The 27,544-nt window shown below is 44.2% G+C and overlaps 1 protein-coding gene across 1 annotated transcript in view; it reads right to left on the bottom strand.

Annotated features, from left to right (window-relative positions):
• Positions 1-27,544, bottom strand: part of LOC126108363 (uncharacterized) — a 56,475-nt gene that overhangs the window by 14,807 nt on the left and 14,124 nt on the right. Inside the window, exons 2-3 of the mRNA XM_049913576.1 lie at positions 9,094-9,667; positions 6,025-6,171 (exon numbers count right to left, since the gene is read on the bottom strand). Coding sequence (XP_049769533.1) covers positions 6,025-6,171; positions 9,094-9,656 — 710 coding nt within the window. The 5' untranslated portion in view covers positions 9,657-9,667. The remainder of the gene's footprint in view (positions 1-6,024; positions 6,172-9,093; positions 9,668-27,544) is intronic.

Here is a 27,544-nt window from a genome sequence, read left to right as displayed (position 1 = left end):
CCCTGTAGAAGATGAAAACGTGCCCTTGAAATGCAGCGAACAGTTGAAACTAGCCAATAGTGTGGAACTGAACACTTCGTTTCAAACGAACTGGCTGCCTCAGCGGAAAAGATAAATAAAAGCCGAATTAGTTCAGCAAAGCGACAAAAGTAACTTCATTGTTCTGCAAGATAATTAATGCTTGACTGTCAGAAAGGTGGAAATTGTATTAAAATCTGGAACTAATGACATATTTTAATCTTCCGTAATTATGTGAATGTATTTTAATTCACTTGATATCTCCCAGCCACAGAAACCACTCTCTTTCATTTGACATGACAGCAGTGAACGAAGAGGAAACAGCGAAGTCACTAAATAAGAACACAGATCACCCCCCCGTCCCCACTACACCCCTCGCCACTACAAGTCAACCTGATCTGCGCATCAACCCTGGATCTATGATATTTCGTACCGGGGCAATACTAGACGGTTAGATGGCGGCGCCCCCCCTCCCACCCTGGAGCGCTTGAGATAGGGCATCAAAATTAAAAAAAAAAAAAACGACAATGTTCATTTTGTAGCGCACTTCTTCCTGAAGAGTCCTATGCATAAAACATCTAACTTCGAGGAAATATAAGACGCGTTGGTTGGTCTTAAGTGTGCCGAAGTGCAGTGCCACGCCTCTTCGTACAGCGTTCTCTTACTGCACTGCACGCCACTGCACTTCGCACTGTGGGACTCAGATGTGTATTTTGTAACGGATGCCATCGAACTACATTCAGGACAGCGGAAATTAAAATGTCCTTTGTTTTTTAAACAAAAGAACCTCGCAATTAATACTGGATGGAATTATTTGTAACCGGAAGAAGAACTCTTCAGAAAATTTGGATTCTTTATTGCCTAATAGCTAATAACTTTCTGTTCGGTGACATAAAATGAAGTATAGGATACACAAAACCAGGTAAGACAAGAGACAAGCAAGACAGTACATATGTCTTCAATCCTCGCGTTCTTTTCTCACTAATCTTGCTCTAGCTTTACATGCCGTGCTTTCCTTTCTGCGAAAGGATCTGTTACCTCATCAAAATTCGTCAAATGTTTTGCTACATGAAAAATCGAAATGTCGTCGTCTAGTACTCAAAGAGCTTTTAATACAAATAGTACCAAAGACTGGTGTGGTTTCTCGATCTCATTACGCCTATTGTCACTGTTTGCAGGACGAAAGAAAATAGGGCTTTCTAATATTGCAGCAACTGTAACACACCAAACAAGCGAGATTGTTTTGGTAATAATGGTCATTTTTATAATACGGCAGAGTATAACTCTGCCAAGTAATAATATGAAATGCCTGTTTGGCCTACTACAAGCAAAAGGCTTTATGTTAGGAAATAGTTTCATGTTTCATTCATAAGCTCCAGTTTCTTAAGCACGAGATCGAAAAGTAGAAAAGTAGTAGTACGAAATTTTTGAATAATTCTGGAACCGCCCCGTTTCTTCTCCTTCCTCGTTCTAACAAAATCTTGTCATCCCTAATTCTGTAACTATTCCTATCATTGTCAAAGCTCATTCTCCAGTAAACTCTACTAACTCTGCCAGAATCACCGGTTTAGTAATTATCCAGCGATTATTCTCCGGTTAGGCGTTATTACGTGGTCGTACAATGCGTTTTCTGCGCTACTCGCAGAATGGAACTTGAGCAGCTGCTAACCAGGAAATGTGCAACTTGCCCTCTCTAGTGTACCGACCTGGTCAAAAACTTTCTGTCAAACTTTCATTTTCTTTGATACAGCGACAAGATAATACGTTAATATTTCGTATCTGTTATTCCTGTTGGTCGTTCATTTCCACTCTGGTAGTCTGAATCTATAGACGTAGCTATAAGCTCATCATCTGCATACCAGTCAGTCACACACACACACTACATTCACCCGTGCGGCTTTATTCCGCTCAGCTCGTGTAGCCCCGTCCCCTTTTGTCTGCAGGAAAGTTTATTTCCAGATGCGACGAGGATTCCCCTGGCAGGTACATCACGTACACTATGCACGCATTCAAAAATCAAATTATGATTCATTCATAAATCAACTTAGAATGTGATCAAAGATGTTCAGAAAGCAACAGGGATGATCTTCAAACTCTTTTGAATAATCGATAGACCAATGTGCTCTAGACGCTAGGTGCTTTGTGAAACAAGGTTATTTTTCCTCAACAATACGAATTTGCCCCCCCCCCCCCTCGCCACCGAAATTGCCGCCTGGTTCAGATACTCCGGTTTGCTGCGTGCCGAACCAACAGTGACGTTCCTGTTTCCAGAAGCGGGAGGAGGTACTACTCAGACGCGACTCAACTGCGCATGCGCGTGATTCCGCTCGTACCTGCTTAAATGAATCTAATGTAAACAGTTGTGACTTAACGCTCATCGGAGGTAACTTGTTGTTACGAAACACTGCATTGTCTTCCTACAGCCTTTCACACATTTTGCTGTTGGCAGACACTTGTATGAGCACTGTGTGTTTTTTTGTATATAAACTCCTGGAAATTGAAATAAGAACACCGTGAATTCATCGTCCCAGGACGGGGAAACTTTATTGACACATTCCTGGGGTCAGATACATCACATGATCACACTGACAGAACCACAGGCACATAGACACAGGCAACAGAGCATGCACAATGTCGGCACTAGTACAGTGTATATCCACCTTTCGCAGCAATGCAGGCTGCTATTCTCCCATGGAGACGATCGTAGAGATGCTGGATGTAGTCCTGTGGAACGGCTTGCCATGCCATTTCCACCTGGCGCCTCAGTTGGACCAGCGTTCGTGCTGGACGTGCAGACCGCGTGAGACGACGCTTCATCCAGTCCCAAACATGCTCAATGGGGGACAGATCCGGAGATCTTGCTGGCCAGGGTAGTTGACTTACACCTTCTAGAGCACGTTGGGTGGCACGGGATACATGCGGACTTGCATTGTCCTGTTGGAACAGCAAGTTCCCTTGCCGGTCTAGGAATGGTAGAACGATGGGTTCGATGACGGTTTGGATGTATCGTGCACTATTCAGTGTCCCCTCGACGATCACCAGTGGTGTACGGCCAGTGTAGGAGATCGCTCCCCACACGATGATGTCGGGTGTTGGCCCTGTGTGCCTCGGTCGTATGCAGTCCTGATTGTGGCGCTCACCTGCACGGCGCTAAACACGCATACGACCATCATTGGCACCAAGGCAGAAGCGACTCTCATCGCTGAAGACGACACGTCTCCATTCGTCCCTCCATTCACGGCTGTCGCGACACCACTGGAGGCGGGCTGCACGATGTTGGGGCGTGAGCGGAAGATGGCCTAACGGTGTGCGGGACCGTAGCCCAGCTTCATGGAGACGGTTGCGAATGGTCCTCGCCGATACCCCAGGAGCAACAGTGTCCCTAATTTGCTGGGAAGTGGCGGTGCGGTCCCCTACGGCACTGCGTAGGATCCTACGGTCTTGGTGTGCATCCGTGCGTCGCTGCGGTCCGGTCCCAGATCGACGGGCACGTGCACCTTCCGCCGACCACTGGCGACAACATCGATGTACTGTGGAGACCTCACGCCCCATGTGTTGAGCAATTCGGCGGTACGTCCACCCGGCCTCCCGCATGCCCACTATACGCCCTCGCTCAAAGTCTGTCAACTGCACATACGGTTCACGTCCACGCTGTCGCGGCATGCTACCAGTGTTAAAGACTGCGATGGAGCTCCGTATGCCACGGCAAACTGGCTGACACTGACGGCGGCGGTGCACAAATGCTGCGCAGCTAGCGCCATTCAACGGCCAACACCGCAGTTCCTGGTGTGTCCACTGTGCCGTGCGTGTGATCATTGCTTGTACAGCCCTCTCGCAGTGTCCGGAGCAAGTATGGTGGGTCTGACACACCGGTGTCAATGTGTTCTTTTTTCCATTTCCAGGAGTGTATATGAACCATTTCCTTTGCAATTTAAATTTAATTCCCTCGTTCATATTTTGTTGCTGCAGTATTATTCTGCAGTAGCGGTATACAGTAATGTCCTTTGTTAGAGTATCGGTTATTACCAGTCAAAATGACAAAAAATTAACTGAAAACTAAATCAATGAAAAACTCCCGGGATTCTAGAAATTCCCGTTTTTCCCGGTTTTCTTGCGGATGAAAAAATTCCTGGGGCTTTCCCGGATCTTCCGGGCCGTATACACCATGTAATAGTCTCTTGTTAAGAGTGGTATCAAAACCCTTCTGGAAATCTAGGAATATGGAATCAATCTTAGATCCCTTGTCGACAGCACTCATTACTTCATGGGAATAAATAGCTAGCTGTGTTGCACAAGAACGATATTTTCTGAATCCGTGTTGGTTATGTATCAATAAGTCATTTTCTTCAAAGTGAGTCATAATGTTCGAGTACAGTATATTCTCCAAACTCCTACTGCAAATTGAGGTCAGTAATATGCGTCTGTAATTCAATAGGTTACTCCTATTTCCTTTCTTGAGTGTTGGTGTGACCTGTGCTACTTTCCAGTCTTTAGGAACAGACCTTTCGCCAAGTGAACGGTTGTATATGATTGCTAAGAAAAGCACTATTGTGTCTGCATACTCTGAAAGGAACCTGATTCGTATTCCATCTGGACCATAAGACTTGCCTTTCGTAAGTGATTTGAGTTGCTTCACAACACCTAAAATATGTACTTTTATGTCACTCATGCTAACAGCTGTTCTGGTTTCGAATTCTTGAATAGTTACTTTGCCTTTTTTTGTGAAGGAATTAAGGAAAACTGTATTTAGTAACTCCGCTGTAGTGGCACCATCATCATTGTGGAAACTCTGCTGTTTTATATTATATATCTATATATATATATATTTTCAGTAGGACCAACTATCTTTGCCCACATCGGTTGCTCATTTCTAAAAATAAAAGTTAACTATACCATGGAATTATACAAAACTTCTCCTCGGTGAATCAAAACCACTACTCATCACACCTGGTGACCTCCATCATCCATCAGTTTTTTTACATGTGACGATCCATACAGTGCTGTACGCATCTCCACTCAGCCACGCCCACTGCATTTCTCACTTCTCGAGAGCAGATGCCTCAACCAATAGACCAGCTGAGTGCGTTTGCTGGCGTAACTGGAATTGCCATTGTGGATGACGTTTTTTACCCATGGTTTGCAAACACTACCACCAGAGGTTCTCATGTACATCCTCTGCAGTAGGATAACATCCACACATTCGATTTCCCTTTTGCTGCTCTTCCCACAAGTCCCCCCGGTATGAACTCTAGTGCAAGTGTCGATGAGATGCTGAGTCAGAAGTGGAGGTGTACTCAGGCAGCCTACTGCTCAAGGAGACTGCCTGCAATATGCAGCAAATCTGGGTTCCTGTTACAGTGCGGCACAGATTTCCAATAGTCACTACAGATGTAACTGACCAGGGAACCATTTAAGGAATATTCGAATTACATTTTAAGACATACCCAAAACAAGGTGTATCCTCATTCTGGTACTAAATATTAACTTTTTGTCATTATTACTTCTATTTCTGTTTACCTTATTTTCGCCATTTCTTCCTCAGTGTCTTCAATAACTTATATCTACAACCATTCACATAGGTTTTGCTGAGTGGAATTATGTGAAAAATCCCGTTTCCATACCCATTTAATTCAGAATCAGTTTGTAAGACACACAATCATCACTCAAAACAAAATCTAGATTCAACACATCAATATATAAAGAATCTTTGGAATTGGGTATGATTTGTATGGGACACTTCCTACGTAACTACAGTTGAATGACTCTGAACTGAACGTAATTCTCACTGCAAATACAGAGAACGAGAAATCTTCTGCGTATGTGCTCAATCTTCAAAATATCATAGCCAAAAAAGTGAGAAAGGAGTCATGTTTAATGGCAACTGTAACCTCTATCCAAAAAATGAAGGAATCTGTATTTTATTTTATTTACCATATCAGCTGGTTAATGCCAAAATAAGCAGTGCTCCGAGGGTAAAAATTGGGCACGTGTACTAACACAACTCACCGGAAGCGAGAGACGGCTGCGTCATCGGGTGGAGGGGTGTGTCGGGCAGACGTGGGAGGCGCAGCTGCAGCATGAGTCCGGCTGTGGCCGCTGCGAGGTTGACGGTCAGAGTTGGGGGTGGGCCCGCCCCCTGTGGCGGTCGGCGAGCTGCACAGAGAAACACTGTGTGGGTGGGCGTGTTCACACAGGGGCCAGGGGGATGTTCACTGCAGGCGGTCCAGCTGAGGGACTGTCCACCGGGGCAACAGAACACTCAGTGCCAACAACACCAGCCTGTCACTTAACGTGACTGTACCACCAATTAACTAGTCTTTTTCTGCACTACTTCTGCCATATTCCCCATTGGCGTAGCTTAAGATGCAAAACAACAAATTGTTCACAATGAAGCATAAACCAAATCCCAAACATAAGGGCCAACAATTTTGCTACCCTGACAGAACAACTATCAGACAGAATTTAGAAGCAGTTAAAGTCAACTGGCTGCTACTTTTGGTTGTGAGGTAATGTGAAAACTGATATATGGATGCTGAATTATATCACTGGAGGAAGAGCGAGAGAGAGAGAGAGAGAGAGAGAGAGAGATCCAGCAATAGAGAAACAAACTGATAACTTGGGGTATCAACTTACTGTTGAAACTATACGGTCATGGATATGCAGGCACTGTTTGATGTGAAGCCTGAGGGAATGAAGAAGATGGACAAGAATTACAAGAGCTATGCTATAAAAGTTATCAAGAGTATATTCAAAATCTGCATTTGAGTAAAGCAAATAGAACTGTATATATGCGTGTAATGTCTCCACAATTTGATTCATTGAAAAGACAGCAGTGGTGATGTGTTTCTTAAACAACAATTTTCGTGTTGAGCAGTTTGCAGTAGAGGCCACCATTAAAAGAAAAAAATGGGTTACGCAGTGTATGCAATTTTATCTGATGGACAACGTTTACAACTTGTTAAGTAACCTGTAGTCTATTGAATATGGATTTTTTTTTAATTGAAAAGGAAACAAAATAGACTTGTATGAAGCATATGTATCCGAGAGACAGAGGCAACAAATGATAGCTGGATGAAAACGTCACATCAATACTGACGTTGTGGGAGATATGTCGTACACCTATAGGTGGACAGCGAATATAATCTGCTGTATCCCAGTAGCAGGAAACCTGATAGGACTCCCTTGACGACCTCTGGTAACGCCACAGGGAACTTCAAACGAGACGGGGGGGGGGGGGGGGCAGAGATTGCCTGTCTGTTTAGTGAAAGGGAATGCACAGAAAATACTCAGGGCGATAGTTGAACAGAGACGAGAAGGAAATGTGATTGTAAGGCACAGACTTGAGTGTAACAATATTATTGTGCTGGCTGCATTATTCTCTTCTTGTTTGCCCCCAGTGTGCACGACTAGCCCCAGCGCTCATAGCTCCTGCTTTACTGGATATATCAGGGAGTCATACCCTGCTCTTTGGGGCCAGTCACCCAGGGGTAGCGTCTTTTTTAGTAATCAGGAAAGTCCTCAGTCCCAGGTTTGAACCTCACCATCACTTGAATTTTTAATACAAATCATCAGCATTGGTGTCTGAAGACTTCCAGCATCAGGTGTCACCCTCTTTCAGCCAACAGCCTTTCCAAAGAGGGCGGAGGGGCCGACAGAGGTTCAGGGCACTCTCTTTATCTTGAGGTCAGAAACTGGTCCTAAATGAGGAAGAATTGGCAATGATCAACAACGTGAGGATACAGATGGCAATGTAAACCACTGCTTAAAGATACGTAACGTCCGTCAATGAGGCATGTGATTCAGTAAGTCTGTGCTGTACAGACTCTCCATTGGCAAGACTAGTCCCCCATTCAAACCTCCAGGCGAGGAGGCCCAAGGGGGAGGTGACCATGAGAAAAAAGTTGAGTAATCAAAAAAGGATAACGTTCTACGAGTCGTGATGTGGAAAGTAAGGAATTTGTATGTGGTTGGGAAGCTAGAAAATAAGAAAAGGGAAATGCTGAGGACGTATCTAGCTGTAGTGGGTGTCAGTGACGCGGAAAGGAAAGAAAAGGAAAGTAAAGTAAAGGAAAGGAAAGGATTTCTGATCACATGAGAATAGGGTAGTAGCAGCAGCAGCAGATAACAGGAGTAGGATTCAGTATCAATAGAAAGGCATGGCAGAAAGTGAGATACTGTGAATGGATGAGTATAGATGTTCTCGTGAAAATGGAAGAAAAGAAGGCAAAGGTATAGACAACATTCAATCACAAGTTCTAAAATCATTGGAGGAGGTGGCAAAAGGTCTATTCTCACTGGTGTGTAGAATGTATGAGTCTGGCAATATACAATCTGACTTTGAGAGAAATATAATCTGCACGATTTGGAAGACCGCAAGAGCAGAGAAGTGTGAGAATTATCGGACAATCAGCTTAACAGCTCAAGCATCCCAGTTGCTAAGAAGGATAATACACAGGAGAACGGAAAAGAAAATTGACGTTCCGTAACGTTCATAGGATTTGTGGTCCTGGCGAAAGCGTTCGCAATATCAAATGTTGCAAGATGTTTGAAATTCTGAGAAAAATACGGGTAAGCCAGAGGAGAAGTCGAGTAATTTGCAATATGTACAAGAGGCAAGAAGGTAAAGTAAGAGTGGAAGACCAAGAACGAAGCACTCGGGTTAAAAAGGGTGTCAGACAGGGATGTAATCTTTCGCCTCTACTGTTCAATCTATATACCGAAGAAGCGATGACGGAAATAATGGAAAGATTGGAGTGGAATTAATCGTCAGGGTGAAATGATAAGATTTGCTGATGACTGATTCCCTCAGTGACAGTGAAGAAGAATTACTGGGTTTGCTGAATGGAATGAACAGTCTAATGAGTACAGAATACGGAATCAGAGTAAATCAGAGAAAGGCGAAATTGATAAGAAGCAGAAGTGAAAACAGCGAGAGACTTAGCATCGTGACTGATGATCAGTAAGTAGATCAAGTTAAGGTGTCACGCAACGTAGGCAGCAAAGAAACCCATGACGAACAAAGCAAGGACGACGTCAAATTCACACTAGCACTGTCAAAAAGGGATTCGTGCTTACCTGGCTTCTGCTGGTGGCTCACGGAGTTGACGGATGACTTCGTTGACTTCTTGTGGATACTCGAGCACAGCGTCCACCCAGCCCCGCGTGGCCGTCACCTGCAGGTGGTCCTTTATGAAGGCGACGGCAGCCCTGGCGGCGTCCGGGCACGAGTGCCTCACTGCCGTGACGGCTGTCGCCGCTGCGGTCTCGACGGCCAACTGCGAGATCAGCTGCCGCTCGCAGGCAGCCTTCAGGGCCGACAAGCCGTACTTGTCGGCCGCCGCCAGCAGCTGGGGGGCCGTGTCGGGCAGCTGGGGGGCCTGCAGGGTATACGTGTAGGCCACCAGGAGCCTCAGCACCGGGCCCTCCACGTCGTCGATGCTCACCTGGCCGCAGCTGGCCTCCAGCATGTCGTGCGCGAACATCGCTGCGAACACGGGGCTCGCAGCTGCCAACACCGCCCTGTGAGCCGCCACCCTCGTCTCGCCCGCCACCAGCGTCACCAGGGCGCCTTCACCCCCGTCTAGCAGGGCGGCCAGGGCCTCGGTTGTGGTGTTCTGAACCTCCGTAACTGCCGACATGGTGGGTGGTCCTGAAACACAGTGCCACTGAGCAGCCCTCACACTGCACCCTCAACACTTGTACGAGGCGCACGCATATGTGTATGAAACAACAGCTGTGAAAGTGTTGTCCACCCTGAATCAATTGCAACGTCACGAGTTTCCTTAAAATGACAAGGGTCCGTACTGCTTCGTGATCACCTAAGGTTTGCAACTACCAGCGTGGTACTATGATAGACTGTTTTCCCTTCTAAAAATGTTTGCGTTCTCAGTCAAAAGATGGTTTATTTATGTCATAGCAAAATAATGGCAAAGCAACAAACTTCTTTCAGCACTAAAGTTACAGGACTTATATTTAAATCCAAGCTCATGGCACCTCTGAGAAAAATTTTCTTCCTCCTTATCTCAGGTTCCTCAGATCCGAGACACCTCATCAGAAGCAGTGTACATGTAATGCAGAAATCAGTTTCCTCGGTGAATGTCTCAGGGTAGGCACGATTAAACTTGACCAGCCATGGAGGCCGAGCGGTTCTACTCGCTTCAATCTGGAACCGTGTGCCTGCTACGGTCGCAGGTTAGACTCCTGCCTCGGGCATCGATGTGTATGATGTCCTTAGGTTAGTTAGGTTTAAGTAGTTCTAGGTTCTATTGGACTGATGACCTCCGATGTTAAGTGCCATAGTGCTCAGAGTCATTTGAACCGTTCTGAACCACTGTAAGAGTCTAAATTCATTAGTATGTTTAACTTTCCTTTTAACAGACTGATATCTGTGTCTTCTTTCTTAAGAAAAAGATTCAGCACCCACCTCCGTGGTAAACAATGCGGCATAATACAATCATAAATCATGTCGCCATTTTATTCTAATGTTGCAAGCTATGGTGTACCCAGGTATTTCCAGGTTGAGCAGTTTAGGAATTAAACTCGTTGCTTCCATTTCCAGAACGTGTGTTGTGGAACTTTCGCACAAATATATATTTGTATCTCCTTTTGGCGTGGCCGTGTTTGTATAGCATCTTTGCCCCACAGAACGTTCGGATACTTATTAGATGACAGATACATCATGGCTAAACCGATGTAAGCTCTATCACAGCTCCGACATCACTCTTGACTCTCCTGGTCGTATGAGGGGGCAAACGACGGAGTCAGTGAAATAGTTCCACACCCTACAGTGTAAACTGGTTTCCGAAATTCAGACAAGTGGGTTTCGCGAGAACGGCGTCCACTTTTTTCGAATCGTGCCGAATCAGCACCTCCATTCCACCAGCGTAAGACGCCTGCCGGACCGTTACGATGCCAGGAGAGCGCCTAAGAATTCGTCCCAAGGCTTCTGTCGCGGCCGCTCGACGTGGATGGAGACGCCGAGGCAGTGCTGTACAGAGCGTAGCGCCGGACGTCAACGCAGGCTTCTGGAAGCCACCCGACCAACCCAAGTCTTCCTTTCCCATCCCTGATTAGTTAGTTGTACAATTGTTTCCGTTTTATATAGCTTTGTCGTTTTTTATGCACTCAATGTTATAGGCTCAAAACTTTTGACACTGGCGTTGTAATCGCATAATGAACGACTTTTAACTGTTGTTTACAGGTATTGTTACCGTATTTTCCTACATCCAAGTGCTGCTGCATGTCAAACGAAGTGGTAAAAGCTGTAAAGCCGTTTACGTTTCCATACAGTCTTCGAGCATCGACATGTTCCTCGTCTAAGAAACAGACGTCATTGTCTTATAAATCTTTAATGTATCCCGAGATCAGTGGTGTAGTATTCTACTTTATTGTGACACTCGCAACGCGACTGTAGTTTACACTGAAATTTCACAGATTCTTTCACTCAAACGGTTTTCTAGGTAATCACAAATTTGCCAAGATACTGAGCGGGATCGCGTCTGAATTATTAGTAGACAGAGAGCCATGGTCCCTATCACCTTCAGCATATTTTGGAGAGAGAATCTTCGTGCGTGTCTGCGCCATGTAACCGACAGAGAAACGTGCGTGAAATGCAAGTAGTGGACTGGGTATGCAGGGCGCGCCGGTGATACACTCTGGACTCACATTCGGGAGGACAGTGGTTCGACCACACACCGTGCAGTGGTCTGCAGCAGGTCTGCAGACGAAGGACGAATGAGTGGATGTGGCTGCTTGTCATTTGTGTCTTCTGCACTGGTTTTCTGTTTGCTGTCCACCCACACAGGTTTTTCTTCATAGAGTCTCTCTCAATAGGAGTGCCGTGATGGTGCCCTAGGAGAGGCATGACCTTTAAGGTAGCCCTACCGGTCTTCATTACCGAATTTTCCACAAATTGCAACAGGTATTTAGCTGTCGGTGTGCCGTTTCCCAGGAAAACCATGAGGAAGTGGTCTCATTTCGTCCATCATTAAAGTTGTTTACAAGCTTTCCAATGAGTACGACGTGCATTAAACTAGTTTTCAATGTTTACATAATTTCCAATGGTGGTGATGTTTCCTTCTACAGTGTAATTTCCGTGTGTGGGTCACACAAGTCAGAAACGATTTCACGGTGCAATCAATTTGGAATCTTTACAGTCGCCTAATCAGTATGAATTGCAGACTTCTTTATTCTTTTTCCATCCAAATTAGAAATTAATCAGCGAAAGCACTCGACGCCCTCTCTTAGGTTTTTTATTAATGAGTAAACATTTGGCTGAGCTTTAGTTATTAATGTATCACTTTCTTCCACCCCTCAGAGGCGTTTTCGATGTGATGGGGCCTTCCACTGTAATTCCACATATCTCATGCCATCTGGTCTTTATCAACCAACTGGTCCAGAAATAGTCCAATAATCGACGAAACTAGTTTTTCAGACAGTATTTTCTGAATAGACAGCCAACCATGGTCCAATATTTCTAAGACAATATATCATACTCCGGATAGATTGTTAGGTAACAATGTCTTTCTTAGTTTTTCTTAAGAGGGGACTTCTTTCCACGTTGTTGATTAAAATGGAAATTTCAACTCGTAATCTCTGGTTCAGGAAATAAATTTCCAGCTGATTGGAATGGACATTAGCAATTTCCAGAGTCATTATGAGAGAAGAAGGTTCGATCCGAGCACATTTTCATTTGTTAAGTAATAGTAAATATTAGGGCTATATAGTATGTCTCAAATAGTGAGGTGCATTCTGACTCCTGTCATGTACGCAATTGTCTTTCATGATTCAAACCAACTGTTAGCAGTGGTTAAAACGTGCTCTGTGCAAAATTCTGCCAGGCAGCTTCCCCCTTTCATTCCCTTACTTCAGTTCTTTTCTCCCCTAACTTTTCTTCCACTTCGTATTCCGACTATCGATTTCGAGTGCCCCATCACAAGATTTCATCTCGCTTAGCGATCTGACCAATTTCTTTTCTCTCAAAAAGCATTTCCTTAATCTCTTCGTCATTTTCGGAACTAGTTGACGTGCAAGCCAGTACTTCTGTAACTGGTTTGGCTGTGTGTCTGTCCTGGCTGTGGTAGCGACTTCACTGTGCAGCTCAGATAGCAATAAGATGTTAGTGTTTTCGGCCGAGAACGATATTAAACAAATTTCCAGTGACCTCAGGGAGAAATCTAAGGAGGAGCTATTCTCAAACACACGCATTTCTTGCTACCAGATGCTGAGAAGAAGACAGGCGTTGTGAAGGATCTAGCCACATCAAGATCAAGGACCCAGATTAAAATACATAAGCACAATCATCCAACTGAGCTAATTATAAACCTACGGGGCATTCCATCTGCAACGCTACACTTTTTTCTCGGCCAATTTCTGTTGGAAAAATGCGAAATTTGTGAGACATCGTGGAATATTCCCGCTTCAGCCCCTAGAGCTTCAGCTTCATGGAATTCCATCAGTTGACAGCACCGTATGTAGCCTCCAAAATGGCGTCCGTAAAAGAGGTGCGACCCAAGCAGAGAGCTGTCACTGAGTTTCTTTCGGATGAAAACCAGAGCATCGGAGATGTTCATACCCGCTTGCAGAATGTCTGAGGAGATTTGGCAGTGAACAGAAGCACCGCGAGTCGTAGTGCGAGGTGTCTGTCAGCGTCAGAAGAGCTTACTGGTGATCAACGCCTGGCCTAGCAGCGCCATCGTCGCAGCAACGTTGTGCATATCTGGCCGACCTCCCGCGTGTCGGTCAGCTGCAAGACGGCTGTGACTCCTGCGATGTGGGAACGTGCTCTCCTTCAAGGTGACCGGTGGATCACTCAGAGCTGAACAACCCGCATCTCGCACCTTCCGACTTCCGTCTGTTTGGTCCAACGAAGGATGCACTCCACGGCCAGCAGTACACGGATGATGGGCAGGTCACTGATGCAGCAAGACGCGAGTGGCTAATCAACTGTTTACTCACTCGGTCAGTTTTATCAGTTGAACGAAACAACCAGATGAAACTGGCCATGTCAGCTATATGAACACCTTTTCAACCACTCTCTGGGTTTGCAATGTAGCTAATTATTACGAATTGTCATCTTACATCGAAAGCGTAGCTTACCCCGGAGCTGGGAGGAGAGCAGAATTTTGGTTCTCACGCTGGCACAGCTGATTTCAAATGAATAACTTCAGTACTTTCGGAGATATAAATTTTTACCTAAGGGACGACTGTGATGGATTCATCTATAGCATCAATTGAAACTAAAACCAGAAGTACAGGTCCATAAGATCTAATTGTCTGGAATTTCATTACCACAGATTTCTGACTATATAAAAAGTACTTTGGAAAATAATTATTTCGTCGTGTTTTGGTTATTTAAGTGTTTTGCAGGGTCTTAGGACATTCGTTGAAATTTTATGGAAATTAAGTAAATCTATGTGTGAGAAAGTTTCTTGTACAATAGTGGAATTTGTGGCGTATGCCCGACTTCGGTTGATTTTGTAAAATGCAGCCAGAAGGGGCGTTGAGTATTAAACTTTTAAGTAATGTATGTTGCGGAATGGAATCTAATTTTGTGTTCATTAAATTTTATTTAGTTTAGGAATTACGTGATTTCTCGTCTAAATTACCTGCAGTAATCTGATTGGCTGACATTGAAAATACCTGAAGTTTGCAAGTGCTCGAAATTATCAGATTGACTGTTTAATGTATTAGCCAATAGAAATTAAGCATATCCCGTGCGTACGAGTATGGCTTTGTGCCTCCGATCTAGGAGTCGATTAAGTTGTTCGGGAACCATCTTCAGGTAAACGCCTATGTTAAATCGCGCTGATCAAATTTATCCCAAATTAAAGAAATTTGCGCGTTTTATTGATTCTCTTGTCGTTGACAAAGGGCGACTACAGTACTGAATATTTTGTGAGAGCTTGAGATTTGTGAGTGATTTATTTTAGGAGATATTCACATGTGAACATTTTATTTCGTACACAAACACGGCGCGGCGTGTTTTGTGCAGATTATTAGACATTATATGCATTATAGGAATGTTTCTATACTGTCTGGGTGAGTGAATCCACTGACTTGTTTTCAAGGTTTATTGGAATGCCGCAATTGTTACATCAGCCCAAAAAATTTGCCACTCTGCATGCTTTTCGAGGAGCTGAGTACTGCACTGAGTGCAGGTTATTTTTGGAGGAGACAATATTCCATAAAACCACATTTAGAAAGTCTGTAGAGCCACCGTCAAATCCTGACTCTGCGAATACATCACAACTCCACTAGTATTGCTCTCGCACAGATCACGAAGACAGGTTTAGACTGATTACTGCACACACAGAGGCACTTTAATGATTCTTCACACACCCCTGAACGTGAATGGACCATGAGTAAGTCCTATAGTTCAATTCTTTTATCTTGGCGGCTCGCGCACGCCCGCCCAGACGCGGGAGATTGCTGCCTTGCCAGTTGCACACGCCAAGAGAAGCAGCGCCATACTATAGTATAGTTGGCATACTTACGTTTAGGGGGGAGCGCGCACTTCACGAAGTAAAGCCACCACGGCCGCATTAACCCTTTCGCTGCTGCAGACACGTGCTCCCCGCATTCCGCGCCGTGCGCGATTTTGTCATCACTGCACTGCTCGCCCTGTGCAGACACATGGTCTTTCGACTGCTTCGACAAACTTATTCGATTTCACAAAAACTATTTGGCCCAAAAATTTGATTTTAACACATCATCTTCACTGATACCTTCCGCCCATAAATGACAATTTTGTTTCGATGTTCAACGCAGTTATTGTACAGCATTAAGTGTAGTAAACCATTGCACGAAATTTTGAAGAGTTTGCAGAGATAAAAGTCCATAGCGTATACTTTCCATATGGTCGATTTTAGTTGCCACTAGAAATTTCTGATAATTACATTCAAACGAATGAAATTCATGAAGACACTTCGATATTGTTTTTAAATAAAGAAAACATTAAACACCGCACAAGGTTTGAACTCAGAACCTGTTGCTTAGCAGCCAAGCACCTTCAACATTACGCTAACGCAGCTCGTCATTCAACATAATTCCTGGAGGACTTTAAACTAGGACGCAAAATACCGACAAACACTGTTGGTATGACTATGAATTACACACGTTTCGTCGAAGTACAATAGGAAATAGCCGGCCGTGGTGGCCGAGCGGTTATAGGCGCTACAGCCTGGAACCGCGTGACCGCTACGGTCGCAGGTTCGAATCCTGCCTCAGGCATGGATGTGTGTGATGTCCTTAGGTTAGTTAGGTTTAAGTAGTTCTAAGTTCTATGGCACTGATGACCTCAGAAGTTAAGACCCATAGTGCTCAGAGCCATTTGAACCATTTTGAACAATAGGAAATAATTACTGCTGTTCTTTATTGTGAAAAAGCGGTTACTGAGAATTTCCTTGCTATTGCCTGAATTAGGAGGCTTTTGCTTCTTTGGTTTAATTAATTAATAGAATATGAAGCAATTGGTATAAAGAATGCTTTTTCCAAACTTTCTTTTATAGAAATTCTTCTATCAAGACATTGCTTTTGTTCAGTTACTTTATTAATGACTGAACATTTCTAAAACTGAAGACACTCGTCTGTGCTCTGCACTGCAGTCGAACTCTGGCAGCGTCGCTCTCTGTTCATTGGCTGACTTGTGACTTCAGATGCGCAGAACGAACCTAAACTCGGCCGCCATCGTAAATGACGCGCACTTTATCATCATCATCATCATATCATCATCAGTTATCTGCTATATTAGCAGGTCCTTTGCCTCTCCATTTTCTGCGATTCATTGCTTCCTTCTTAAGGCTGCTGTATGTTTTACCGTCCATCATGTCTGCCAGTATCTGGAATCTCTTCCTTCCTCGCTTCTTTTTCCCTTCTACATAACCTTCTAAAACTGTTTTTATCAGTCCATCATTCTTTCTTAATATATGCCCAATCCAATTTCTTTTTCTTCTCTTTATTACATCTAGTAACTGCCTTTTCTCTCCCACTCTTCTCAGTAAGTCTTCATTTTTTACTCTGTCCATCCAACTTATTTTTTCCATCTTCCGCCATGTCCAGATCTCAAAAGCCTCCAGCCTTTCTCTGTCTTTTTTTCTCATAGTCCATGTTTCAGCGCCATATAGAAGAACACTCCATACAAGACATTTTATGAGTCTCTTTCTGAGTTCTCTGTCTGGACCGCTGCAGAAGATGCTCCTTTTCTTATAAAACGCCTCTTTTGCCATTGCTATCCTTAATTTCTGTGGTGCTCTTCCAGTCGGTGTCTATCCTGCTTCCAAGATACTTAAAATTTTGCATCTGTTTTATTGTTTCTCCATTCAGCACAATTTTTATTTCCTTATTTCCTCCTATTGCCAATACTTTATTTGTGTTAATTTTCATTCCATATTTTTTTAGGTTAATTGCAATGGTGTCCACCAAATCCTGTAATTCTTTTTCCCCTGTGGCTAGAAGGACTATGTCATCAGCAAATCTCAAGCACCCTACTCTTCTTCCTCCAATTTCTACTCCTTTGTCATCTAATGAGCATTGGTCAATCATATTTTCCAAGTACAGGTTGGAAAGAGCAGGTGATAAACAGCATCCTTGTCTTACTCCTTTCCCTAGTCTGATCCAGTGTGTACTTTCTCCTCTCACTTTAACTGAAACTTTTTGATTAAGGTACAATGAGTTTATAAGTCTTCTGGTTTTCCAGTCCACTCTTTTCCCTCATAATAGTCGCCAGCTTGTCCCAAACCACATTGTCGAATGCCTTTTCTAAATCGATGATGCATATATATATATGTCTCTTCCTTTTTCAATAAACCTTTCTCCCAAGATTCGTAGGAGCCCTATTGCATCTCTGGTGCCCGTATTCCGTCTTAAGCCAAACTGCTCCTCGCCAAGTCTTTTATTAATTATTCTTAACATCACTTTGGCTGCATGTGAAATGAGGCTGATTGTCCTGTGCTCACTGCATTTCTTGGTTCCTTGTTTTTTCGGTAATGGAATCATTACTGTTGTCAAAAAGTCACAGGCCATTCATCACTGTCATATTTTATTACATAACCTCAATATTTCTCTTATTCCATTGTGGTTCAAGCATTTTAGTGTTACTCCCGGTATTGTATCTGTACCTACTGCTTTGCCATTTTTCATTGCAGCAATTGCAGACTTTACTTCTTCCATTATGATGGTCGGTCCTTTCTATTCATCACTTACACTGTTGTGTGATTCAAGTTTCTGGTTTGCTATTTGTGTCATATAGCTCTTTTATATATTCTTCCCATCTCTGGAGGACATCATCACGATCTTTGTACACTACCTCTTCGTCTTTACTCAAAATTTCCATAGTAGCACTTCCTGCTCTGTTCCCATGCCATAGTCTTTACTCTGTTGTAAGTTGTATCTTCCCTTCCTGTCCAGTTCTTCAATTTCATCACATTCCTCTTTTAGCCATTTTTTCCTAGCCTGCTCTGTTTCTCTTCGCAGTTCGTTATTTAACCTTCGGTAAATCTTTCTTGCATCTTCAGTGTTCTAGTTCTTCAATTTTCTTCTCTCCTCCATCTTGGAAATCATTTCTTGTGTGACCCATGGTTTTTTTGACCTTTTCCCTTTTACATATCCTATATTTTGCTGTCCTGCTTTAATGATTCCTTCTTTCAGCATATTCCAGTACTCGTTGGCATTATCAGGTGCTTCTTTGTCTCGTAATGTGTTTAGAAAGTCCCGACACAGCATTTCTGTAATATGTTCTTTGTTGGACCTTATCTTCTCTAGATCCCACTTCTTCACCACTGTCGCCTTTTTCAGTTTTTCCATTCTTATTTCTATTTCTGCCATAATTGAGGTCACTATTAATATCTGCACCTGGTAATGTGTGCACCTTCTTGATTCCATTCCTGTATCTTTCTTCTACCAATATAAAATCGATTTGGTTTCTATATTTATCCCCTGGTGATTTCCAAGTGTAGAGCCTCCTCTTATGGTTCTTGAACCATGTGTTTGCCGCTATCAGCTGCCTTTCCCTGCAGAAGTCAATTAACCATTCACCTCTGTCATTTCTCTTTCCAAGACCATGACTGCCTACTATGTTTCCCTCTTTCCCTTCTCCCACAATGGCGTTCCAGTCTCCCATTACTATTTTCCAGCATTTTTTATTTTCGTCCATTATTCTCTCTATTACATTGTACATTTCCTCTACAATTTGGTCATCATGTTCTGAAGTTCGCATATACACCTGGACAATTAGTAAATATTTTTGTGCTCATTTCAGCCTTACACCAATAACTCGGTCATTTGCATAGTCTACATATTCCACACATTTAGCCAATTCCTTTGTCATAATCATTCCTACTCCATTAATTCCTTTTACTTCTCCTCCTGAGTAGTAGAATACATATTCATCTGACTGCAACTCTCCATGTCTATTCCATCTTACCTCAGCAACTCCTACGAGATCCATATGATTCTTTTCCATCTCTCTTTTAAGGTTTTCTAGTTTTCCTGCTTGTAGCAGAGTTCTGACATTCCACGTACCAATTCTCGTTTTGATTTTTTGCCTCCTTTCAAGTAGCCCCCCATTCGGATCTCAGGGGGGGACAATTTTACCTCCCGACACTGATTTAACATGAGAGGAAGCCTTTTTTTTGCATAAAATGGAGACTGCATTATGCAGGGAAGATAATCTGCGGTGATATTCCGTTGCTTTCCGCAGTTCTGGAGGCCGCCCCTAACATGGGATACAGACGCCTTTTGCAGCCGCCCACTCCGGGTCAGACGCTGCATGAGAAGTATAGGTTGGAAAATGAAAGACCCCTAGCCCTCGAAACCTAATAGCGTCAGGGTCGGAAAAGAATAAGAGCTGGCCGAGGGTGGCCAGATAGGAAAGATAACTCAGGAGCCTGGCATAAGTAAGTGGAAGCAATGCCAGGACTCAGCTCGGGGCCCCGTGGTATAAGAGAAGAAATTTCCTGTTTATTTTCATATTAGGAAATTCTTGTTTCACTAGCTGCGATAACTCTTACAGATTTACAGTCGTTGGAATCTATTAACTAAAATAGAAAGTACAACTTCAGATATATCGCCACAGATAAAGTTTATCAGATATCAGGCACGTTCTAAATATTTCATTCCCGCGGGCGAGAGATAGGGAACGAACGCGCTACGCAGGATCCATTTTCTCGAGATCGAGACCGCCTAACAAGTCTAAACAAAGATTCAAATTGTTAACTAAATTTCATTGTTGTTGTTGTGGTCTTCAGTCCTAAGACTGGTTTGATGGAGCTCTCCATGCTACTGTATCCTGTGCAAGCTGCTTCATCTCCCAGTACTTACTGCAACCTACATCCTTCTGAATCTGCTTAGTGTATTCATCTCTTGGTCTCCCTCTACGATTTTTACCCTCCACAGTGCCCTCCAATACCAAATTCGTGATCGCATGATGCCTCAGAACATGTCCCACCAACCGATCCCTTCTTCTAGTCAAGTTGTGCCACAAACTTCTCCCCAATCCTATTCAATACCTCCTCATTGGTTATATGATCTACCCATCTAATCTTCAGCATTCTTCTGTAGCACCATATTTCGAAAGCTTCTATTCTCTTCTTGTCCAAACTAGTTATCGTCCATGTTTCACTTCCATCTAAATTTCATACGGAGGAACATTTCATACGCACCAAACATAAAATTATAGCGAGCCCTATTTTTCATTGCAAACTTTTCGATTTTTGCGTAGCGTCTTACGAAAACGTGCTCCCGTGTCCCACTCCAGTCCAGTCCAGCCTCCCGTCTCCAGGACGGAGGGAGGCTCTCTCCCACCTGCTGCTGCTCGCCCCACCCCCCCCCACACCCTGCCGTAGGAAAGCGAGTGGCGGGGCGGGGCAGCCGCTCTGACGTCACGTCCCCTCCCCCTCGCCCTACCGCCAGCAACGAACACTGCAAGCCGCGACCTTCGCGCTTCGTGTAGTCTTATTTTGTTCCACGTAGCGAGCACACGCAACGCTTCCCCCGACAGAACGCCGCGTTCCGAATAAACAACTCCGTCCTCTGCTTGCGCCTACCTCCGCTCAGCCTTGTTCAGTAACGACACGACAGATCGTAAGCACCTGTTTTAATACCCGAGACCCTGCTTTGCAGTTTAACGCAAACTATGCTTTGCACCGTCCACCTCTTTTCCTGACGATACAGGAATTACTTGTAGACGGGATACGATCGTGAAGTTTTGCATGTACTTATGAAAACAGCGCCATTCGTCACGTCAAGGCTGACTATTGCATCTCATACTGTGAGAACAGACACTGCCACACTCAGTTTTATACTTCTTTCGAGACCTCCTGGGTGACGACTGCACACGTTTTGGGACAGCCGTGTCGGCTGCTGAGTCCTGACTGCACTGCGCCGACGCAAGAGGTCGCGGGTTCTCTCCCAGCAGCAGTCCCTCCGCGCCTCGCCGTGCTGAGAGAGAACGCGCCGCCGGCCGAAGTGGCCGTGCGGTTAAAGGCGCTGCAGTCTGGAACCGCAAGACCGCTACGGTCGCAGGTTCGAATCCTGCCTCGGGCGTGGATGTTTGTGATGTCCTTAGGTTAGTTAGGTTTAACTAGTTCTAAGTTCTGGGGGACTGATGACCTCAGCAGTTGAGTCCCATAGTGCTCAGAGCCAGCCAGAGAACGCGCCGTGCAGCAGGCCCTGCCCGACCTGCTAGGCCACGGCCGCACAGGGCGCGCCTGGGGTTGTCTCCCCGCACTTTTCGTGATTATTCACCATCGCTGTTGGTCTGAGTATTCAGCTTTCCTGATACTCGTTAATAGGCGACGATAAACTGCTGTGACTATAGTAAACATCAAATAAGGATGTGATTAATAAGTAAGCTGACTCATTCTCATTTAAGTAAACAGGATTCCTCCATTATTAATCTTTAGCCACACAGAAAAAAGATGATAGTAATTCTCTTTTGGCCACATTAGAGAGTAACTGTCCACAGACACAATTTGCATGATTCACGTCTACCTAGGCGGTAATGATCATTTGGATATTTTTACGCAGAGAAGTAAAAAGAGGAAATAATTTGTACACGCGATAAGTGTAAAGAAATATTCAATACTAATTTTCATAATAGGAAAAGATAAAGAGAAATAGCTTTTTGAAACTTAAATAAGGAGACAAATTATGCGTCTGACTCGCCAGTTAACTTGTCTGTTTGCAGTTCGCAAAATTTACACGACAAAAGAAAGAAGGCGTGAAGATCGAAGCCATATTTTGATGCAAAATTTACACGACAAAAGAAAGAAGGCGTGAAGATCGAAGCCATATTTTGATGAACTATAAGTACAACAATATTTGCGTATGTATTCAGAATTTTAAGCGTAAATAAACGAGAGACGGTATCATTCGTGATTGGTAACGAAAAATTATATTACCGGTACAAGTCAGCGATATAATAGAGGTCCAACTGCGCTTAAAAGCACGTTGCATCACCTACTGTGGCATATATATGAGCTTCTCGTCTTATGGCGGAATCAGTTTGTGTGCGTTGTGGCACAAAAAAAGATGTTTCGTAGCAAAAACTTACGTGTATTTCATCATCCAATATAAAACTAAGTTATCCAGCTGAAGTATTCATCTAGTTTAAGCCACACCACATTTTCTCCATCTACATGAGTATCACGCAATTCGCTCTTAAGAGCCTGGCAGAGGGTTCATCGAATTACCCTCCGACTAACTCTTTCCCGTTCCACATCCCAACAACGCGCGAGAACGGCGGACACTTCAAAACGTCCCACGACAACTTGTCTCACTACCCTGATCATTTCTCTCCGAGCAGGTGAGGGTCGGCACAATATTCTCGCATTCGCGAGACAAACCTCGTGACAAATGTCGTCGAAAGATCTCGCCGCAACGAAATCTCCTTTTACTTCTTGCCATCCCAACTTGCGTATCATATCCGTGACACTTCCTCCCCTATTTGGCAATAAAATTAAGCGAGCAGCCCTTCTTTGGACACTCTCGTTGTCCGCAGTCAGTCGCACCTGTTCAGCGTCCATTACCGCACAGCAAACACTCCCAGCGAGGCATGGGACAAGCGTAGCTCAGGCAGTCCCTTTAGTAGACCTGTTGCACCTCTGTTTTGCGAATAAAACAGTTTTCGGTTCGGCTTCCCCACAACATTTTCTTTGTGTTCTTTCCAATTTAAGTTGTTCGTAATGGTAATTTCAGTCGGTTCTCTATTTGGCCTCACACTTTTCATTACCTAGGAGCAGTTGCCACTTTTCACCAACAAGTTATCGTCTCCAAATCATTCTGCATTTGGTTTAAATGTTCTGCTGATCTTACCAGACAGTAAATGACAGCATCATTTGTATACAATCTAAAATGGTTACTCGCATTGTCTCCTAAAGCATTTACGTAGATCAGTAACAGCAGAGGGCCTTGAACACTTGCTCGGAGCACGAAAGACGCACCTTCTGTTTTACTCCACGACTTTCCTTCAATTACTGCGAACTGCGACCTTTCTGAGAGGAAACCACGAATCCAGTCGCGCAACTGAGAAGGTACTCCCTGGGTGCGCAGTTTGATTACCAGTCGCTTGGCCACCATCAAGAGCCTTCTCGAAATTTATAAATATGGGATCAATTTGAGATCCTCTTTCAACAATGCTAATTACTTCGTGTGAATAAAGAGCTACTTGTGCTTTACAAGAAAATTTTTCTCAATCCGTGTTATATGTGTGTGTGTCAATATATATTTTCCTTGAGGTAACTCATGGTCGAACAAGGTGTAATTTCCAAAATTCTACTGCAAATCAATTCCAGTGATATGGGTCTGTAGTTCATGGCATTACTTCCATTTCGTTTCTTGAATACTGGTGTGACCTGTGCGAGTTTCCAGCCTTTAGCTACGGATCTTTCGTCGAGAGAGCGGTTGTATGAGGTCCAAGGGACGTGCCTTGATACTCAACATTTACTTTGCCAAAATAGAATACTGAATAAGTGACGGATTAATCACCTTTGAAGTACCACTGCACTGTTTTGTTCCACAACAATTTCTGAAGCGAGCCATCAAACTGGTAACTGTACCTTACAGCGTCACTGAGTACGGCTGTAAATGCACATACAAAGGAAGGCAGGTTATCTGAGGGGTCAGCATGAAAATATCACCACCGGTGGCTGTGTTGAACACCAGTGGAAAAAGTTCTAGAGTCCTGTGTGACACGCTTCAAACGTGTGTGTGTGTGTGTGTGTGTGTGTGTGTGTGTGTGTGTGTGTGTCGGGCAGAGTAGTGGGGGAGGGCGAAGACCCGCCGTGGTTCCACATCAGCGTTAGAGAGCAACACAACTCAACTGCAAAACTACACGCGGCCAAAGCCCCACAGCAGAATTACATTAGCGTACGGTGAGCCTTATGTGCAGCATTCAACGAATTTACAAGTCTAATTCTGTCGATCGTTTTAAGACAACAAATAGGTCGAAACCATCTGTCCAGCTGCCCCCCACCCCACCCCTTGTATACTTCCCTCCATTACTAAATTGGCGATCCCCCTGTCTCATTGTGCCGCATCAACCGATGCATTCTTCTAGTAAGGTTGTGCCTCGAATTTCTTTTCTCGCAAATTCTCTTCAGTATTTTGGCCGGCCGCGGTGGTCTAGCGGTTCTGATCGCTGCAGTCCGGAACCGCGGGACTGCTACGGTCGCAGGTTCGAATCCTGCCTCGGGCATGGGTGTGTGTGATGTCCTTAGGTTAGTTAGGTTTAAGTAGTTCTAAGTTCTAGGGGACTTATGACCTAAGATGTTCAGTCCCATAGTGCTCAGAGCCATTTGAACCATCTTCAGTATTCTACCAGCTACGTCATCTACCCATCAAATCTTTAGAATTCCTCTGCAGCACTGCAATCCGAAACCTACTATTCCCTACTGTCTAACGCGTTATCGTGCACATTTCACTTCCAGACAAAGCTACGTGCCGGACAAATCCCTTCAAGAAAGACCTGCAAAAACTTGAATTTATATTGGAATTTGAAACCTCTCTCTTCTTCAGACATACTTTTCTTGGCCACACCAGGTTGCATTTTATGTCCTCTCTACCTTGTTCCTCATCAGTTATGAATAAATAGCAAAACCCTTCTAATTTCAGTGTCGTTTCCTAATTAATTTCCACAGCATTGCCTAATTTAATTCGGCTACACTGCATCGCTTGATGATATCTTCCTTCCACAACACTGTCCATTCCGTTTTGTCCTCAAAACATTCATTTTGCTCCACAAACTTTAATTCCTTCGCCACATTTTTCTTTGGTTTCTTTTTCGGAGTGTCCAATGCAAAGACCGAATAACATCGGGGATAAGCTATAATCTTGTCTCAGTCGCTTCTCAAACACTGCGTCCCTTTCATGTCCTTCTCTTCCACGTCTTGTCACTGCTGTCTGGGTTCTGGTCAAGTGGCGTAGAACAATTCGTTCCCTGTTCTTTACTCCTGCTGCCTTCACAATCTCAAAGAATATTCCGGTCATCATTGCCAAGTGTTCTTAAGTCTAAAAACGTTATAAAAACAGGTTTGTCTTTGCTTAATTTTATCTTCTAAGAGGAGTCATAGGGTCACTACTGTCACGTCCCTACAATTTTCTGCAGCACAAACTCATCTTTTCCGAGGTCAACGACTTCCAGTTTTTCCAAGCTTCTGCAGATATTACGTATCAGCATTTTGCCACCATGACTTATTAAACTGATACTATTTTGGTAATATTCACACCTGTCAGCACCTACTTTGTTTGGAATCTGAGTTATTACATTCTAGCACACAAAGGCATAAAAACGGCGATTACAGAGAGAGGCCCCAACGTCTTCTCCGAAAACTGTTTCACTGACGGTATTAGCCCTAGTTCCGCTTTAACCATCGGAGGAATATCAGAATGGCGGATATCGAAAGATGCGACCATGTGATAGAAAAGCAACTGGAATCACACAGGAGAGATCGCCACTGCTCATTTTCCGACAACTGTCTCGAACCGCTAATTCGAGAACCCACACAGAATGGCAATTGATTAGACTATAGACACAGGGGTTAATGATCACGATTTCAACGTAGGGGCGATGGTTACTGAATACATCCTTCACCAAGTCTAGGAGAATATTTACGATGGAAAGAGTAGCTAAGCAGGTGTTAGTAGCTAAAGAGAATGAATGTGCATCGTTTATTTTCGATATGATGGACGTGAAGGAATTATGGGCAAAGTGTAAAATGATCAGATGGATAGAAAGTAATGTGCAGCACAATGGCTACCGGCTTTCAGGTTTTGGGTTACATAATTACTGTAATTACCTAAAAACTGTAATTACTGAAGCCGGCCAGAGTGGCCGAGGGGTTCTAGGCACTACAGTCTGGAACCGCGCGACGCTACGGTCGGAAGTTCGAATCCTGCCCCGGGCATGGATGTGTGTGATGTCCTTAGGTTAGTTAGGTTTAAGTAGTTCTACGTTCTAGGGGACTGACGACCTCAGAAGCTAAGTCACATAGTGCTCAGAGCCATTTGAACCATTTTTGTAATTGCTGAAAAAATGTGACCTCTGAAGCTAAGTCAGATAGTGCTCAGAGCCATTTGAACCATTTTTGTAATTACTGAAAAAATGTGAAGTCACTTTAAAGCAAAGTCAACAGTTAGCAAGCTACTAAAGCTACGGCAAGATTTAATTGAAACAAAAATAGCTCTTTTAAGCAATGACACAGCTATATTTAAATTTCACTATCGTTTATGACGAACATGCTTCGTCGGTGAACTTTGATTCTGATACGACATTCTACATCTAGCAGTACAAAATGAGTCCTGAGCTGGAGTGCGATCCAAAAATAAGAAGAACAGCTACTTCCGGCCACTTTACGGTGTGTGGCGGAGGGTACTAGGGGCAGGAAGGCCATTCTGCGCTCCGTCGCCACGTCAGCCTCGCTGCCGCACACTGCTCTCCCCCACAGCAACAGGTACTTTTTTCCCGCGGGTGTGGCCGCACTGCGCCAGCTGCCCGGGGAAGTCCCGGCCTCTGTGGAGCCTGGGCTGGCCGCTCCCCGGTGGCAGACCGCTGGCTCTCTCTCTCTCTCTCTCTCTCTCTCTCTCTCTCGCAGTGGCTGTGTGTCTCCTCAGTGTTTCCGCCTCGCAGGCAGAGTATTTGCCTCCGCGCCTATCAGCAAAGCGTCAACCACACCCGCGTATTCTGGCTGTCGAGACGTTTACGCCCCACATGAGGTTGCCAACGTGGAAGCTTCACTCTTGCCAGCTGAGGTATCCGCCCACGCCTTACGGCAGAAATTTCAACATGTCTAGATAAGCAAGCTTCATCCATCGTGCTTCACAAAACTAAAGCGTCAGCAAGTTTTACAACAGTATAAGCAAGCAGGCAGTGGTAACGATTCATTTTAAGTTATCTCCTTTATACAGAACATGTGCAAGCGTAACATCTGACACAGTAATGAAAAACTTACGAGATCGCCATTTATTCTGATTTTTTTCCGATACACAAGTTGTTAGGGTGTGACAAACGTATCCCTATATATAACGGTAGGTT

This window comes from Schistocerca cancellata, chromosome 11 (genome assembly GCF_023864275.1).
Source record: "Schistocerca cancellata isolate TAMUIC-IGC-003103 chromosome 11, iqSchCanc2.1, whole genome shotgun sequence".
In the NCBI taxonomy this organism is placed as follows: Eukaryota; Metazoa; Arthropoda; class Insecta; order Orthoptera; family Acrididae; genus Schistocerca; species Schistocerca cancellata.
Note: the sequence above shows the minus strand (reverse complement) of the source record. Positions and strands in the feature narration are given on the sequence as shown.